General features: G+C 42.2%; 1 protein-coding gene across 2 annotated transcripts in view; it reads left to right on the top strand.

The window, feature by feature from the left end:
• Nucleotides 1-14,228, top strand: part of TENM1 (teneurin transmembrane protein 1) — a 337,672-nt gene that overhangs the window by 299,194 nt on the left and 24,250 nt on the right. For both annotated transcript variants that reach the window (XM_075763591.1, XM_075763590.1), the window contains one exon: nt 12,394-12,760. In XM_075763591.1, coding sequence (XP_075619706.1) covers nt 12,394-12,760 — 367 coding nt within the window. The remainder of the gene's footprint in view (nt 1-12,393; nt 12,761-14,228) is intronic.

Genomic DNA, 14,228 nt, shown 5'->3' with positions numbered 1-14,228 from the left:
AATTAGTATTGCAGGTCAGAGGCAGACACACTGTCCCTTTAGGTGTTTCTCTACACACCTGACAGTATATACTGCATTCTTGTGAAAGCTGAAAGCGCAAAATGCTGTAGCATTGGCTTTTTTTACCGCTAGATGCATAATATTCCAGTTGTGTTAGAGAGCTGCATGCCGTCGAAAAGCACCAACTTTGTTTTCACTATAGCAAAGTATTGCAAAACTGCCCCTGCTCTTGATTTACTTTTAGTCCTCTACCTGTGTGAGGCTTTTGATACACTGTTCCAATTATGTGTAATTAATGTTTCATAAATATTCCAAATCTCTGAACTGCGTTTTTCAGTGCTTTGCAGAAACGTGTTTTATGTGTATTCATGAAATTGCTGAACAAAAAGCACACAAAGCAGAAATGACAATTTATAGGCCCTCTAATTTTTATTTGTGGTCTTCCCTTACAGATGACTTTCAGATCTTTTTTCTGTTTAGAAAAGACCTTTATTATTATTTTTTTCTAATTTGTGCTGCACGAAGGAGCCCAGAAAAGCTGTTATTTTTTTTCCAGTATAAAGTTGTCTTATTCTTTGATTCTTTTTACTCTGCCGCTTAATTTCAAGTTCTTTCTTCTCCGGCTTTGCTGGAGTACCGGAGAAGCTAACTAGAGTGGAAGTCGTGGCCCCAGCAAAACCAGGAACTGCTTTGCCCCTGACTTCAGTGGAATGGGGGCTTCTCGCTGAGTGCTGTTCCCAGATTAATTGAAAGGGTAGCGAGTGGCGAGTGTGTAGCGAGGAGCAACTGCAGCCTAAAAGAATGTGCGCGCTGCTGAAAAACAGACCAGAACAGGTAGCGGACAGAGCCTTTACCGAGCTTTGTCAAACCTTTTCAAAACTGAAAATTGAGGTCTCCCCTCAATTAATTAAGCGGTGGTCTTTGGAAACCATAAGCCTACACAAAATAATTCCGGCCATAATAGCATATGCAGGAACAAGCAGTCACTAGTATCCATGCTTTGAAGCAAAAGCAAGCTGAAGGCCTTTTTAAAAAAGGATCTTTGGGTAGAAGATAAAGTAATCTTTTCCCAGGGTTAGAGGAGAGGTTAAGCAGCCTTTCTTTCACAGGAACTGGGAGAAAAGAGGCTCATCGGATTAGGACCTCAGGTGGAAAAAAGTCTGTAAGAGCTCATGAATCAAACTTGTAGGTGTATAATGTGATTTTTAGAATATCAGACAGAAAGCAGGATGGTTTCATCACAGCTAATTTATATTCTAATCAAATTATTCTATCGCCGAATTTGAAATATTAGTCATAGAAGCAAGATAGCATGTGATGAAGTCACACGATAATTTCTTCCTTAAAGCCCAAGTGCTCTTTTTGCATTGGTCACCTGCAAAACAGCAATTTATTTCAATTATCCACCATAAACAATGCATTACTACTGAGTAAAAGACTATGTACATTTTAATCTACTCTTCCAGCGATTGCGTCCTTTTCTTTGATTGTTGAGGCAGGGAGCGTTGGACACTTGCTGGTGGAGTGAAGGAGACCCAACGGACCTCTGCTCATGACTCTCAGTCTTTCCCAAGCAACCAACTTACCTGGTTGCTTCACTTTTTATTCTTTATGCACAAGTAGCCTTTGACATCTCTCTCATTTAAATATGGTTTCAGTACAATGGAGCCGAGCTGATAAGTTATTTGTGGCAGAGGCCTTGCGTCTGCTGTGCTGAATTACGCTGCTGGAAATGCTTAGTGCAGCTTTGCCGGGTGGTGGGAGTCTGCAACGGGTTGAGATGTATCGGTGACTACATCTGACTTCTTTCATCTGTTGAGGAGAGAGAGTGGACAAAATATATGAAGAATACATATACACATAATATATACTTACATATGCATATAATACTATGTCTATATACATACATGTGTATGTGGTTTCTACGTGTACTGCAGAGCTACCATAAGTAATTGGATAGTGAAAGCTGGTCCCTGACGTCCTGGAGTCCAAGCCCCAAGAAGGGAATGTCGATGTTGGTGGGAGCAGGCAGAGACAGGCCAAGCAGACAATGCCTCTCCTTTTCTTTTAATCCACTTGTTCATCCACATCCACTAATAACAAGGCCTGCCTGTGATTTAAGAAATAACTGCATTGATGGAGGCAACTCCTACATGAACCTCCCACAGATGCAACAGGTCTTGTGTGTTATAACGTGAATAACAATAATACTTGAGCTTTAGGTGGAGCTGTCATTACTGCCTCTATTCCAAGCCTGTCATATTGCTCCGGGTATTCCAATTTGGGCATTTGGAAATGTTGCACAGCATAAGGAGGAGGGAGACCAAATGTGTCAGCACAGGTCTGGAGTTTGAGTACAGGGCAAGTTTGAGGCCAGCAGTCACCAGAGGTGGTGGTGTCCTTCCTGCAGGCATGTTGCACACTGCTGGGATAGGAGTTGTTGCATTGACTAGGTCAAAGGAAGATTGTCCTACGTCTTAGAGGAGCAAGGACTGGTCTTTGGACTCCTGGTCTGTCTTCACAACAGCACAGATCAGGAGAAAGCTTACAGAAATAAAGGCATAAAACCAGTGTAAGTGAAAGAAATGATGGAGGCATTTAATTCTATTGTCAGGTCGTTGAAATTTTACATAGCTGCAAACTGCTGCATTTCAAAGCTGTAAAAGAAAGCATGGGTATGGTTGTATGGAAGAATTGCACCGCAGTCACTGGCAGAAGGGCGGTCAGAAAAGCCAGCACAGTGATACTTCTGGCCTACAAATTGCTCCAGGTGATAAGGGGAACCTGAAAGTCTGCAGATCCTGTCAAAACAACACTGTAATAATAACAGCTTAGAAAGGGCAGGACTTTGAAGCATGTCAGCGTGAGGGAACTCTAGAGGGTGGTGTTCCCTTGCTGCCTGGGTACTTCTCAAGTCTCAAAGCAGGTTATAAACAAAGACTGAAGAGGTTTTAGTACCAGGAAGTGTTGCTTTGGAGATATTAGTGATATCTCCAGTATTATTATTAGGACTAAGTTTGCCCTGAGTTACGCTTACGAGCTGCTGAAGTCAAAGGAAAGTAGGCTGTGACAACCACAGAAGGTAACGTGGCAGGAGCTGCAGCCTGGGCAATGACAGCTGAGAATGCCTGATTTCCCCTCTTCCTGATGCTGTGTTTGCTTCAGCATCTTTTCTACCCTTGTTTCAGCTAAGGAAAAAAAAATGATGAAAAGATACTGTGTCAGCGGAGGGGAAAAAAAAAATGCAAATGTCAAGACAGAAATTGGTTGTTTCCATTTGTAGTGTGCCATGCAGAGGTTACGGTTATAGCTGTGCTTTATGAAGTTTGGGCCACAGAGAGACGCGAACAGAATGATAGAGAGTGCCATTTTATGCAGTATGTTACTCCGACAATAACACTCACATTTACAAACAAATTAGCTAAAAATGTCTGAAGGACATTCAGCTTTTACAAACTGGGCCTCATCTCCTGCTGATAGATTCCTTTGGGATGGGTATGGCATGCAAAATGATACACTGCCTTGGAGAATAAATTTATGAAGTTTAGCAATGTAGGTCACATTGAAGGAAAATCATAAATGTCTGAACATCACTCAATAGCCATTCAATCAACTGCTCAAAGCAAAAATGGGAAACTGAACAGCATGTAGCTGTCTCTGGTGAGAACTGGGGAAAGTCATGATATGATGTAAAACCCTTTAGGTCCTCCATCCATATGTATTTCTTTTTTCTTCTATTTTTCTTGCCAGTTCAGAGTTGTATTTCTGTGTCCATATCAATACTGACACAAAAAAAACAAACAACCCAACCTGTTTTTTGCTGTTACTACCATGAAGTATAATAAATGCATTGGGTGGCTTATGAAAGTTATGCCAAAAATTTGGGGAATCGGAAAAGGTCAAATAGTTGAAACTTGGTATAAGTATCCTAGTCATAAGGAACTAATTTCATTGTGAAATGATTTTTGTGTGTTCCCATCCAGAAGGATTTATAATTTATGCTATTTGCTTCAGTCTTTTTGGATTTAGTTTGAAGGAATAAAGAAAGAAGGTGTTTTAAAAGGACATTTCTAGATCTAGCACAGTCTAGAGATTCCTGTTGCTTTCTAGATCTAGAAATTGCTGAGAGCCTGAGGTCCTGAGATTTGGAACTTTGCTATAGATGTTGAGAGCCTTTCTGAAGACATCTAGTGCCTTTGTAGATCTGGGGGCTTTCTAGATGTAGAGAGTGGTGTGGTTTGGGGTTTTTTATGGATGCTAAGACATGCATAGCTTCTGGAGCATGGCTAGAGACTGACTAGATCTTTTTCCTGGGATGGTCTGGAAGCCTTTTAGAGCTTTTTCTCAAAGCCTGCCTAGCACTTCTCCAGAGCCCTTCTGCAGCCCCGTCTAGCTCAGCAAGCTGCTCTAGATCCAGCGCCATTACGGGCCCTTTCTGAATACAGAACATTCCAGGGACCCCTTCTAGGGTCTCCTACACGTCCCCATCCCCCACCCCTTTTGTTGTTGTTGTTGTTATTGTTTTGCAAGAGGCTTTGTAGAGCTTTCCTGAGCCTTTCTACATCTGGAGCCTTTCTACATCTGGAGCCTTTCTGTGCCTTTCTAGATCTCAAGCTCAGCTACTGTAAATGTTTTAAAATCTCTGTTTAGAGCCTTTTTGGAAGGCAAGAAAACCCAGTGCCTCGCCTCTTACATCCAGGTTGTATCCATCCCGGGCTCGAGATACATTATTTAGTTGAGTGAATTTTGCTTGAAAAAACATTAGTCCTAAACTTTATCCGTGTAAGCTTTTCTGGCACAGTCTGATAATGCATATCCAAGTAGGTATCGCAGCGGTAACCAATGCCCTTAGCTGACAGAAATTTAAAGCAGAGTGCCTGCTTACAGTCTCAGACTAGAATCAAACACTCTCCAAAGCGTTTTCTTGCAAGTATCTAATCAATGTAAATGTTCACGTAGAAGGATTGCTGCATGGAATGCAGTTGTCGTGTTTGTTCTGCAAAATGCAAGATGCCTAATTTTTTTTTATTAGCTGTTGGAAGTCTAAGAGCAGTGTGTGTTTGCTTTCAATGCAGCGTGACAGCTAGTTAGATTACATTCATTTTGCAAATACTTGTGAAAAATTAGTTGCAGAAAATCATGTCATGATAACAATCTTAGTGCTCATTTCTGTAAAAGGACTCAAATTACTTCTGTTGCTTTTTCTGCCTAGAATTTTTTTTATATCCATGAGAAAAAAAATGTATCATTGAAAGATAAAAATCAAACTTTTCTATAGTTGTTTTGCTTTAACTCTCTGCCTGCGTTGGTTTTGCGTGGCAAGGTTTTGGTAGCGGGGGGGGGATTTACTGCCACAGTTGGGGGTTTACTGCCACAGTTTCGTAAAGAATTAGTTCACTCTTACAATGGATTAAAAAAAGCTATGATTATTGAATTGCGCATAGTCGTAGGAATTTGCCAGAGAAGATGCCCTGCCATAAACACGAGTTGCAGAATATCTATTTTCCCATCCTTCTTCCTCTCACTTGCAGAAGTTGTGTTTCTGAGTTTGATGCTGTAACTCTTAAGGGAAAGCTTAAATCACAGAAGTGAATTTGCATTTTCTTGTGAAAGCTGTGGAGTTAGCATTTGTTCTGATCCTTGCAGGAATGTGTTTTGCAGCCCTGATCTGGCAGAGGAGGGAGTTCTGGCTCCCGCGCGCCCGACTGGCAACCTCTGGCAGTGGCTCCTCGTCCTTCGCTTCTCCTGGTCTCGCTTTCTGCGCAGCCCTGGGGCCCAAGGAAGGAGCGCTGCCCTGAGAAGCTGTGCTGTTGTCAGAGGTCACGATCCTGGAGAGACAGTCTCCTGAGCACAAATCCGTAGGAAGTTTTAATTTCCAGAATTTAATTTAAATTTTAATTTTGAGATTGACTCAGGATTGAGGGCAGAGTCGGAGTATTCGGGTGATATATTCACAGCGGCTGGTGTCGCTCAAGGCAGGGCTTTGGCTTTCTTCATTTTTGGAAATTTCTTTTCCATTTATCCTCTCTTCCACTCAGTTTTCAGGCCAGATGCTTTTATGAACCTCAGCAGTTATTGGAAGCAAAAGACACCGTAACGTACTAGCTCCAACCTCTCACTGCTCTCAAGTAGCTTTTAATTACTGTCTCAATTAAAGCTTTTCAAGATCTTCCTCCCACCTTTTCTGCATTGGCAGCACACTGGCTTTCTGCATCCAGAACTTCTGAGCCCAAAATGGAAAGATGAGGCCAAAACTAATGAGAGATTTATTAAGATTTATGCCACCTTACTTTTGTGCCACCTCGTCTGACAAGTGCGGGACCTAGAAGCGCAAGTTAGGAATTGAGGCAAAATGGAAGCAGCCCTGTTGTTAGCTGGATCTCCACCTGGTCCCGCTCCCTCCTCCTGGCCATGCAAATTAACTGCAATGGTATGTTTGGAGGACATCTATTCCCACGCCAGCACTGGAGACGCGTTTGGGTTAGATTCAAATTCATAGTCTATTTTGAGATATTTTAATTGAAGAGTCTAAGATTCCTCCTCTCAGAGGTACCAGCCTACTCAAAATACTTTGTAAATTCCTTCTGGGCATTTAACAAAGTATTTCTTTCATAGCCTGTATAAACTGTGGGTACCATGTTTAAACAGACTTAAATGGCTTAGGAATCTAAGTCCCATTGATTTTCATAGTCAACGGGCTTATGTGATTCTGGATATTATTCCCTCTATTATTAAATAAAGACGATGTGAAACCTCTCCCTATAGAAATCAACTTTTCCTATCGATTTAGTAGACCCAAGGTTCCTCATATACAGCCTTTGAAGTTGCGAAGCAGAAAAAAATCATAAAAAAGAAATTATGAAACAAGAAGAGAGCTGGAAAGCGAGAACATAGCGAATCTTGTGGCAAGTGAAGCGAAGCGAAGCAGTGAAAACCACTGGAGTGGTGCCTTGCCTTCGCGTTCCTGTGCTGGGTCCCTCATCCGCTGGAAATAATTGACAGCAAAGGCAGGTTGGTGAGGAGACTACCCGAGCCGTGATGCCGGAGAACTGGTGGCCTCAGACCTCTGAGCTGCATCTGTAAATGTGCCACAGCTGCTTTCCCACCCCAGGGCAGAAAACAGCGGTCATTAGGCTGCAAAACTCATTTATTTGGGTTTTTCACTGGGGAACGATGAGTGCAGAGAGAGCAACGTTTGTAAAGTTTAGAGCGTGGACTGCTACAGCTGAGCTGTGTCATTCCGAATTTTATAATATGCAGGATAAGGAGCATGAGAAACAAAGGCTCCTCCAGCGTGGGAGGCGGCTGTAATCCCCCCGCGGGGAAGGGTTCCCCGGTGTCAGACCGCAGGAGCTGCATTGTGTCTCTGCGTGCCATTAAGAGAGAAGCTAAGCTGCTGCGAGGAGCTGACAGTGTCAGTGTCAACAAAAGAGAGAGCCCAGAAGTGAGAGCAAACTGACAGCAAATGATGAAAAACTATCCGTGGTTGTCAACGGTGAGAAAATAGAGAGAGAGAGACATGTAGTGAGACATCCTGTAAAAAGTTCATGGAAGCAGAACTGGTGTCCTTCAGGCTGGTAACCTACACGCTCACTCCTGGTGGGCCGCCCGGGCGAGTCCTTCCTCGGAGCTATTTCTCTCGCTGAGGGAAGGAGAAAGAAGGGTTTGGGTGGGAAGAGAGAAAAATGCTATTTGGAAGGACGTCGTCTTGAGTAAAAGGGTTTGGCCTGGAAACGACAGCTGCGGTGAGTGTAAATAAGAGGAGACGGAAAAAGGAAGTTAGCAACAGAAGAGATATGGAGGATGTTATAATCAGGTCTGCAAACGCATACGGTAGAGCTGGATAAAGGCAAAGGCAGCATAAACAGAGGTGCTTGAAGCTGAGCAGTGCAGATAGGAAGTAATCCATCAGTCAGGACTATCGGAAAAATTTTGGCATGAATTTCATGCTGCTACGTGAAATTGAATCAAAATATACACGGAATGCATGGCAAGGAATCAAAGCAATGGTGAAGCCTTTTTAGGGATTTATGCAGCTTCTTTTAGTCCATGATAAATGAAACTTATCCCAGTGAAATTCACCCCCGCAACCAAACAGTTAAGCTCTTGAAACCTGCATCTGCAGACAAGGATAAATTTTTCCCTCTTTACTTTTCTCACTTTGATATGAACGGTAGAGTTGATCTGATTTGTTTAAAATAGTACCAAAAATGCCACAGCCGTAAAATGTCATGCAAAATGTGCAGAAAGTTTTAGCCATATGGTCAAAACCAAAAGTGAAACAGTATTCTTCACAAACTAACGCTTAAATGTGTGTACGTGTGCGGGCGTGTGTGTTTAAAAAGTATAGGAGTGTGGGCTCTCCTATCGGTGCTGCTTTGCAAAAGACTCACGTTATTTATTTAGTTGCCAAGCTTTGCTGCAGGAAAAATATTTAAATATTTCAAGACCAGATAGGTAGGTAGATAGATAGATAGTTATACAAGCACATGCATATTTTGCAAGAAAGAAACAAACAAAAAAAGATAACATTTGGGTCTGAGAGCTATTTAACTACCTAAATGTAGATCTCCCAGTGAAAATTCATTTCAGCTGAAGCCACCTGAGTGCACTTTGTGTTTTCCAGAACAGTTGACATGAAAAAATGTATTAGAAAGCCAGACCAGTAGGTGTTAATTTTGCACTTCTCAAACCAGAGATTGATTATTAGATATAGCTGGAGCCTTTATCTTGACAGTTAAATGCTGAATTCCCAGAAAAGTTGACATGTTAATACTTGTATGCAAAAGGTCTCATTGCTCAAGGGTTCACTTGTTTCGGCAGTGATTTGCATTGCATCTGCTCAGTCTTCAGTGAACCAGACCAGAATTGTCACCTGAAAATTTCAATCTGTGAAGAATGTGAGGTCCTGACTGCTACTGAACAAACCTTGTCTGTTTGTTTATAATGGGATAATAGGCAATGCCTTTTCTGTATACTGCTCAAAAAAAAGAACCCATCAAATGTGAGAAGAACCTCCTGCAATTGGCCCAATTTTGAGTTCTAAGAAAAATATAGACAAATGGGAGAGGACTTTTTACAGGGGCTTGTGAAGTTTTGCTTCAAATTAAAAAGTATATTAAATGATTTAATATTCTAATCCTTACTGAGGCTTGGTCTGGAAAAAAACTTTTTAATAGGCACAGTCATATCTGATGAGAATTGACGTGCTTCTCTGGAATATGTTTGTTGGGTCTGAATGAAGCACAACTGATGGTTTGGTCACAGAAACCTGCCAGAGGGCAGCTTGCTTTAAAAGAAAAAAAACAACTGATGACTTTTCAAGGTAACAGTGAACCTGAGGGTGCAGTTACACTTCATTTTAAGCTGATTTAGGTGATTAGTTTTTAGCCAGCAAACCGTCCTGAACCTGCTCTGTGCAGCAGCACAGAAACACTGGCCTTGCTGCCGGGGGCTGCACGGGGAGAAGGGCTGGGGTGGGGCTGCAGCGGCCCCAGTTCACACCAGTTTAAGATGCCTTGAAGTCTCATCCTGACACGAACAGTGCAGATTTTTTTCTAAATCTGTGAAATTCTTCTTCAGATTAGGAATGCTCAGGGGTTGTGTTTCTGTGTATGTTTGATTTTACTTGGCCTATTTCACCTTCTTTTCCCCTCCAGTTGCACTAGCATAAGCTTGCAGTGAGCAGCAGCTGGTTTTTATGCTGCAGTCTCCAGACAGGTACATGCTAGCTTTAATATTTCACCTGGGATTAAACCAGGAATACTTCCATGAGCGCTTTAAACCCAGGAAGGAGAAGCTGTAGCCATACCTTCTGTGAGCTTTGCAGAGCAGAGAGCCAGGCAACGGTTCTGGTGTAGTAACCAAAATTGGTTTAGATGTTCCCAACTAAAATTTTACTTATTTTTACCATAATGCAACTAGATTTACAGATGTAAGCAGTATGAAAGCAAATGCGCTTGCAGTTAACAGCTGTTAAGACTAAGCTTTAGGCACATTGCTGCAAGTGAAATGGACAGTTGCATAAAAGTTTATTCTATCTCAATAAACCAAATCAGCCTCAAATCAACCAGAGAAAAAGTTGTTTTGACCCCAACCGGTCCCTGTTTATCTGCAAGACACCAGGCATACGTGCACAGTGAGAAGAATTCAAATTACTCGCTGGGCAAAGGCAGTGTGGCTGGTCCACAAAAGAAAACCAGCTATTAAAACATGGCAAATGCTATGCAGAGTCATTATGGCAAAAATAGTTTCAGCCCAAAGTTTTTATCACTAATAATCTAGTTACGGATAAGCAGAGATTATTTTTACAGCAGAGCGACCTGTGAAGGAGGCTGTTAAAGTTGAAGGAGTCTGTTTCCCGTTAAAAATAATCCATTTACTTTGATAGAGCAATCAAACGTTCTGCATTAAAGGTACATTGCAAATACGTTTTTTTCCAAATTTCCTGAAGATAGCCTTGTAGAGATTTTTACGCTAACTAAAGCGTTTTATTTGGTGTCCCAGTGAACTCTCAGCTGAAGCCTGAGCTAAGAGCGGTGTGTAAGCCAGCCCTAGCACAGCGAGTGGAACGCGGGCAGTCTCACACACACACAGAAATCAGCACCTTTATGCGAGAAATCTGTTCCCAACTGTTTCACCGCATTTATCACCATTTGGAAGGGCTCTCCCACCTGGTTCAGAAGAGATCTTGAACCCAACAGCATTAGTCATAATGCCAGTTATTATGCTGTCTAATAAAAGGGACTGGGCACAAGGAGGAATTCGATTACTCTGTGAGCCTTCATAATTGTGTGGTGCACCACGTAACCACGCAGGACGAGACACGGTAGCCGCAATGCCCTCACTTTATTAAAACATCAGTTATCAAACAGGCAATGTACTTCTGGAAATGAGATTATTCAGGAAATACTGATGCTTGAGAAAGGGAGAGACTTGGCCTCCAGCCTGGTTCCTGAGCTGACCCTAGGCGAGCAGGTGGCTCGCGATGGCCACACACTCCACCATATGTTATTCCTCAGCGCTGAGCATTGTATTAGCATCTGCAGTCTCTAAATTCATAGATCTTTTAATTAGCACAGTAGAAAAATGAGAAAAAACAGCAACAAAAATCAGTAAATTAAATAATAGAAGCTTCTGTGACGTGTAAAGCATATAAAACCGTTACATTTTAGCCTGGTATTTATTCTTTTCTGATGATTGAAATATTTAGTCCAAAAAAATTCCACTCAGATAAAAGCAGCCATCTCTTCATGAAGGATAACAAGCAAAGCATGTTGAGACAGATGAGAATAGGCTGTCTTGCAATCTCGGTGGCTCAGTTGTTCTCTGACCTTTCCATAGACAAGCTGCAGTCCACATCCTCCCCTGGCCATTAGCTGGGGAGAGGGACCAGTCCGCTGTGGTGGTATATCCCAAATCAGCGATCCTGCACTGCCCGTTGAGCTTTCTCAACAGGAGGAATTTGAAGCCTTGGCCAGTACGTGCTGCAGTCAGCAGCCAACATAGTGGCTGTCTTTCAGGTTGACAGGCAGCCCCACCTTTAATTGGGAGCACGTTTAATTCCTCCAGATCCTGATGCAACAGGTATCGGATGAGTGAGGTCATTCTTCTAGCATTTCCTCCAGCGTGGTTGGGAAACTTTGCTTGGGTGGGACTCTCATCTGCATGGAAAAGGGCAAAAAGCTAACCTTAAATATGAAGAATTTACTCAATCCACGACTGAAATACTGAATTCACAAAGCAAAATCATTATAAGTAATTATGGCTTGGCTGTCGTATCACATGAAGTGTGATATATTGGTGTATTATTATGTTACAAAGAATTAACGAGCTTATATTTCTTATGGCATATAAGTCTTATTAACATTTCTTGCTTAGTAAATAAATTGTGGAAATGTGTCATACTCTTGTAGTATGTCATTTTCCTTTTGTACTAACAGTCAATTAAAGTGTTAGGACATTGACAACCTCTAACTGTTTTCCACTCTGCCAGTGTTGACTGCAACCTTGAAACAATAACATTCAGACCTGGAAAATTTTCTGGCTGATGTTGCATGACATGAAGTGTGTGTTTTTATTTGCATGACTGCATAGGTATAATAAAGTTCCCACCTTAATGGACTTGTGCAAATCCCTCTCAGAGGGTGCTAAATTACTTTTCAAATTAAGTTTTGTTCCACACCGGAGCTGGACCTCAGAAAAGAGTATGTTTGTTGAAACTTCTTCTGCCAAACCCAATTAAAGGTTCATACTAGAGAAGTATGTAGTAGTAAGTAGTGCTGGGTGCCTTGATGGCACGGTGATCAGAGACGGTTGAATGAAACTGCCTTACTGTCTTAATCATTCTTCTTTCTTTGTCTCTGCCTTCCCCTTAATTTATTTTTTTTCCAGGTGCGGTTAGAGTGGCCAACAGACCTCACAGTGAACCCTCTAGACAATTCACTGTATGTCCTGGACAACAACATTGTCCTGCAGATCTCTGAGAACAGGCGTGTGCGAATCATTGCAGGGCGTCCCATTCACTGCCAGGTGCCAGGCATCGACCACTTCATCGTCAGCAAGGTGGCCATCCATTCGACCCTGGAGTCGGCCAGGGCGATCGCAGTATCTCACAGTGGGATACTCTACATTGCAGAGACAGATGAAAGAAAGATCAACCGTATACAACAGGTCACAACCAACGGTGAGATCTCTATAATCGCCGGAGCCCCATCAGATTGTGACTGCAAGATTGATCCTAATTGTGACTGTTTTTCAGGTAAGGTGCTGCTAGTTATTTCCTGTCTCTTATCTGTTGAGATTCCCCTGGCACAGTTGCAGATGAGCAAAGCAACAAGGGGAAGGAGACGAGCAATGATTCCTTGGAAAGCCGAGAACCTTATGAGCAGCTCTTTGTGGATTTAATCCATTGGATGTAGAGATGTGAGTCTTCCAGTTGGCACTGGAGGACCTCAGGGTGGTCTTAGCTTTTCCTCTTTTGATACAGAGATTACACACCATTCAAAATTAGCTCCAAGTCTGGCTTTCTGTGTCATCTGTCTTTGCCCGTGTTGAAGATGGTACCAGCCCCAGTGCAGATCGCACCTAAATGTTACTGGATCAGGCAGCCCGTCTTACCAAGAAGACTACCAAGGTGTTTCACATCCAGTGAAAAACACTAGCTTATGCCTTCTCATCACTCGTGTCACGCTGCAGTCAGCAAAATGATGCAAGCACATAATGTTCAGAATTTCTTCTTCTTGGTGTGTCTTGGTGGTCTTCTTGCACCACTGGATGTTCTCAGCAACACAGCTCCTCTGCCCTGCACGCACCAAAACAAATTGTGGCGCTTTTTTTTTTTTTTTTCATAAAAACATATTTCATAAGGGGGCAAAGGACAGCAGTCCCATAGACAGAGGTGTGCAGTATGTTGTCATCTCTAAGAACCACTGTGTTCAGCTCCATAATGTCATCATAATTCTTAAGCCTCCCATTTCAAGTAAAAGGTTAATTACTGACAAGAAAACATTAAGTATGTCAAGAATGGAGAGAAAAAAAATGCAAATGGTCTACCAGAGAAGGTGGGTTGCTGACCCGGCGTTGTAATGACAGTCAAAGCTCCATGCGCGTTGCCGAGTGCTGCCAGCTTCCGTTACAGCTATGGCAGACCGGTGCTGAAAAGCATCCTGTTCAGGGTTCCTACCGAGGCAAACTGCCCTCAGTGCTGAGGAAATCTAATGATTGTGCCAGTGCTGGGTTGGTGTAAGGCAAGGTCAGAAGACCAGCTACTTTGTCCATCTCCAAGGAAGCACTGGGTACGCTCAAAATCTCCACCAAATTTCATTTCTCAGTCAGGAGAAGGGGAGCAATGCAAACAGTAATGTGTTTTTCTCTAAGAGTGAGGTTTAATCTGCTTTCCTGCTAGTTACAGAAAATCCTGATCATGTAAAGTCATTTTGATATGCATATACAGCCCATGATAATGCAAATATCCTCTTCAAACCTTAAAATACACAAATCAAGTGAATTATCAACTGATACTGGAAGGGGTGGTTTCTCAATGCCCATTTTTACTATTACTCTTGTTTTGTTTCCTGTAGTGGTGAGTTTTTAATAGGTATAAACTAATCTTTGCTTCAGTGTCATTTTAGCTGAATTACTGGCTTTTATAACAGAATTCTACTTTAACTACATGCCAGCAGACAAATAGTGGGGAATGAAACTTCAGGTGTCATGGGTTTTTTTCT

Source organism: Balearica regulorum, chromosome 11, assembly GCF_011004875.1.
Source record: "Balearica regulorum gibbericeps isolate bBalReg1 chromosome 11, bBalReg1.pri, whole genome shotgun sequence".
NCBI classification, from domain to species: Eukaryota; Metazoa; Chordata; class Aves; order Gruiformes; family Gruidae; genus Balearica; species Balearica regulorum.
Note: the sequence above shows the minus strand (reverse complement) of the source record. Positions and strands in the feature narration are given on the sequence as shown.